The 4,385-nt window shown below is 45.2% G+C and overlaps 2 protein-coding genes across 2 annotated transcripts; both read left to right on the top strand. All coding sequences in view use genetic code 11, as the record gives it.

Moving 5' to 3' along the window:
- Positions 1-489: 489 nt before the first annotated feature.
- Positions 490-984, top strand: EGR_03870 (hypothetical protein; the record flags this gene model as incomplete). Its single annotated transcript, XM_024493119.1, has 3 exons — positions 490-553; positions 635-697; positions 785-984. The coding sequence occupies 3 exons, from the start codon at positions 490-492 to the stop codon at positions 982-984; spliced, it is 327 nt and encodes a 108-aa protein (XP_024352391.1).
- A 1,680-nt stretch (positions 985-2,664) lies between these two features.
- EGR_03869 (hypothetical protein) lies at positions 2,665-3,189 on the top strand (the record flags this gene model as incomplete). Its single annotated transcript, XM_024493118.1, has 3 exons — positions 2,665-2,743; positions 2,786-2,896; positions 2,990-3,189. The coding sequence occupies 3 exons, from the start codon at positions 2,665-2,667 to the stop codon at positions 3,187-3,189; spliced, it is 390 nt and encodes a 129-aa protein (XP_024352390.1).
- Between the last annotated feature and the right edge of the window lie 1,196 nt (positions 3,190-4,385).

Raw genomic sequence — 4,385 nt, 5'->3', positions numbered from 1 at the left:
CTAGTCGGTCGAATAGCCAGACCTACGGATCTAACTTTAAAAAATAGTTTAAAAGGTCTTGGAAGAGGTTTGATAAAATGACTGCTAAGGGTTAGAATTAGGAGAATGTTTGAATCAATAGATGTGCAAATTTTGGGCACTCGCATTTGATTGGAAGGATATCCGACGACCACCACACCACTCATGTGCCCAATGGAGCATGAGTGGCACTCTCACACCGTGCAAAGACGGCATTGGTTTCAAGGTCATATGCGTGCGTGTGTATGTGTGCATATGTATGCGTGCATGCATTCACTCACATAGCTATCGACGCTCCACACATTTCACATCTCGCGTACATGTGCAGCCGCATTCCTATTCGACGACCTTGTGTGCCATCCCGTGTTCTCATTGGTTGACGAGCAGGAATTCAGCCCAGCAGGTGTATAAATAAACGCATCTGCATGCCATCCAGCATTCTTTTTACTGTCACTGCGTAACGATTCAGCAATGCGAAGGTTTTACTGCTTTCTCGGATTACTATTTATTCTCGTCTCCTTCACTACTGCTAGACGTAAGTATCGAATTAGCATTACCTGTCAACTTTGCCCAAAGCCGAAACACATCTTACGTTTCCTACTTTGTGCTTTTGTAGAAAGCCTCTATGTTAAAAATCTCAAATTCTTGCCGCCCTGTGAAAACAACTCGATTGATGAAAGTAGGTGTGAGTTTGGGTTATGTAAAGTAACCCTCTCTTCCATATTTAACTCGGGTTTGGTAATTGCCTCTTTCTTTTGCTGTGTAGGCACGGGGAATTTCAAGTGCATGGTCAAAACAGGGGCGGAGTGTTTCGCCCTCTGTCAGCAGCACGGCTGCTTTGAGTGGTCATTCACCTCATTCATGGCCAGTACAGACACCCAATTGCACCCGCACTATCGGTGCCGGTGTGTGCAGAACATCTGCCTCTACAACTACGTTCGGATTAAGGATCGGGCCTACTCTTGAGTCGGGGTCGGGATTGGGCTCAGCTCCGGTGGCAGAAACAGCCACAGTGTCCGTGAATGTCGGCTCCATCCACCGACCTGATCCTTGTCACGTTTCCGGGGGGTGGGCCAAAATAGCGGCTTTCACACCGAACGACGGACTGGAAAGTTCTTGCGGCGGTCAGCTTCGGGTGTCATGACTACCATCAAGAGTCCAGACTGTCTTTACACCCCTGCTACAATTAACACCGATTCTGTTTATGCGTGTGTTGATGCATTTGTTCTTCACTAATAATACCACTTTTGTCTCGAAACAAAACTGTCTCGTTTTTTGGAGAGAGGGGCGGGAACTCAGGCTTGCCGATTTTCATAAATGAGGGTGGGGTTTTAAGGAGGGGATGCTTATGTTAGAATGGCTGGAGTCTGACTTACTTTGGCAGACAGCAATGCAGGTACTTGAGAGTTATAAGAGATTAGAGGCGTAGGTGGGACTGATGTCGGTTAGTCGAAGTGGCTTCTAACCGTCTTCTCTTTGCCTTTCTGCCTCATCCGCACCTTTGTTCTTGCCAAAAGAGAAGAAAGATGAGTGGGTAAAAAAAGAAAATTTCCGCTCCCTAATTTTGGCGGATGTTTCCGTGATGATGTTAGATACAGCCTACATGCGCCTGCTGCTATGACGTCAGGTGGAGAGGACCTTCGCCATCGGGAAACGCCTCGTATCACCTCAAGCGCGTGTAGGCTGTACTAGACCCCTCTCAAAAACCACTCTGGCTCGTGATAGCCTTACCACCTTTCATACGAGATAGCCACAATTTTTGTACTACCGCAATAACTGAACTCTTGTTAAATCGTTTGCCTTCCTGCGTTGCAGACGTCTAGGGCGAAGTGGTTCGACGATGGTTCTAATCTGAGGTCAAAATGGTCAGACATGGTGAAAGCCAGTCAAGGTTGTTGGGTACTTTCCTACGCAAGCAGCGAATCAACTTAGCTCTCTTAGCGTCTTGTGCGTTGGTACGTAGCATAAAGGATGGGAGACTAAAACAAGGTAAATTCTAGGGTTAAATCTCTTCATATTATAAAACTTTCCTTAGCTGGGGAGCATCATGTGGAACGGAACTTTCATCTGACTTCACTTGATTGAATAAGCGGGTAGCTAAGTATTTAAAATAGCAAAAGTTCTTGAGGCGATGTAGAAACTACCGTCAGGTTATGGCGATTGCGACCGCTAAAATTGGCAACAAAACAGGGAGAGGAAAATAAACCGAGATTAGGGATCGAAACGGCAAACAGGTCCCATTGTTTAAAACATCAATATGAAGGACAAATTAATAGCTGAACATAAAATGGATAAACAAATACTAATAAAAAGAGTTTACACGGGAGTAAGTGGAGGAGATGCTGAGCACAGGCCGAAGGGTAAACAGGGTAAGAGGCCGATCTTTAGAGATAGGTTCTAACTCACCCACACGAGTAGAGTAGGTAACGTGGGTGAGAGAGGAAAAAAAGGATGGATGTCACCGTCTCATCTGACAGCATGCCCACCTGCCCACCTACCCTGTCTCCTTCCCTTAGGCTCGCCTCGCCTCTTCCTTCTCCACTCCGATCCCATTGGACAGCGCATTTGACGCACCACTGGAGCCGCGCCATTTAAGCCGTCCAGCGTCAAGTGCCTCCCACACACTGAAACAAACGCATCTCAGAAATGGCTACGGCTCAAAGGCTTCTCACCGCCTCTCTTCTCCTTATTTCGGTTCTTATTCCGCTTATCTCAGCTCGCAGACGTAAGTCAGCATTCTTATTCCATCTCTTCCTCCTTCTGCCAGCAGGCACTCCACACTGCCCTCTCCTCCCCCTCCTCCTCTTCCTTTCAGCGAGCTACTACGTCCATGGACTGAAATTTTCTCGTCCCTGTGAAAACAACACCTATGATGAGAGTGAGTGATCCTCATGGTAAATTTTTAACCGGTCCCCACTGTCACTCCATTCAACTAGTCACTGGTGATCGCTTTTCTCCTCTTCTGTTGTAGTGACGGGAAATTTCAAATGTACTGTGCCGACGGGCGCTGAGTGTTTCCAACTCTGCCAACAATACGGCTGCTACGAGTGGTCGTTCTCCTCTTTCATGCCTAGCACTGACATGCATGTGCGAGATCACTTTCGCTGTCGGTGTATACAGGATATCTGCCTCTACAACTACGTGCGAGTCAGGGATCGCGACTACGAGTGATTCGAATGACCACCACTTAATGATGATACTCGCCTACTACCGCTGCTACTGCTGCTTCGCCTGTAGGCCCTTGTGCATTTTCTAACCTTCATTTTCTAAACGGAATAGAACATTCTTTTCCCTTCCTTATCACTCCTATGTGCTTTGGTGGAAAAAATGTTAGTGATCTAACAAAAATCTAGTTCACGCCTTTCCATTTCACCAGAGACTAATGTATGAGATGAAATATACCTGCTTGAGTCGGCAGTTCTCGTTCTAGATCAACTAAGATCTTAACCATTGTACTTATTCGTCACCTCGATAATGTGAATGAGCTGGAACTATGCATCTCGAAGAGGGGAGGCATATTTTAGACCTCGGGGCTAATAGGCCCATCGGTTAGGTTAACCAGTCAGATGGCAGTTTTTATGAAAAACTGGATTTATTACACCATAGTAGTAAGGAGAAACATACTTTTGTAGCCTGGATACCAAAATCAAGATTATGCAGTTAAACCTTGTTTAAGGCTAAGGACTAGAGATTGTTCTGACGTTTTTACACGGTTATTGGAGGGTGTGGCTTCTCCTATGTTATATTCACATAAATACACAAGCCTACGCTAACACACACACACACACCCCTCATAAGTTAGGATTCACATAACTGACGGAATTTATTTATAGGGATAAACACAATCAAGGCTAACTTACTTGCTGCATTGGGATAATATGGAATTCTCCAGAGCAATCTGGAGGCTCGGATCCGATTTACACGCGACACTTGGAAGGACTTATTAGAATATGGAAAGTAAATTGGTTAGACGGCTTCAAAATCGTTGAGGTGTTTAAGCGACAAAACCTTATCCATCTCAATTTGCTTGACAAAGCAGCTCAATAGCGGAAATTTCGGTGGGTTGCTTTAGGGCTGTACTGCATTAGAGTATCGAGGTTAAATTTACCTGAAATACACTTTAATGGACTGTTTTTGAACGAAATGCAGGGGGGAGGGAAATACCGGCTAGACGTAGTCTATTATTAGAAATGCTCTGAAATGTCCCATCACCCTTTCACACCAATGAAAATAACATTTGTTCGGTAGCATGAAACGTAAGTTCCCTCGCTCTCCCTCCAAATTTTGCGTTTGTTTTGTATTCTGACAGTAGTAATAGATCACCATAACAGCTTTTTCACAATTTGAGTAAATTAGCAACCCAAGGA

The sequence above is a fragment of the Echinococcus granulosus genome (assembly GCF_000524195.1).
Source record: "Echinococcus granulosus chromosome Unknown EG_S00022, whole genome shotgun sequence".
Classification (NCBI taxonomy): Eukaryota; Metazoa; Platyhelminthes; class Cestoda; order Cyclophyllidea; family Taeniidae; genus Echinococcus; species Echinococcus granulosus.
Note: the sequence above shows the minus strand (reverse complement) of the source record. Positions and strands in the feature narration are given on the sequence as shown.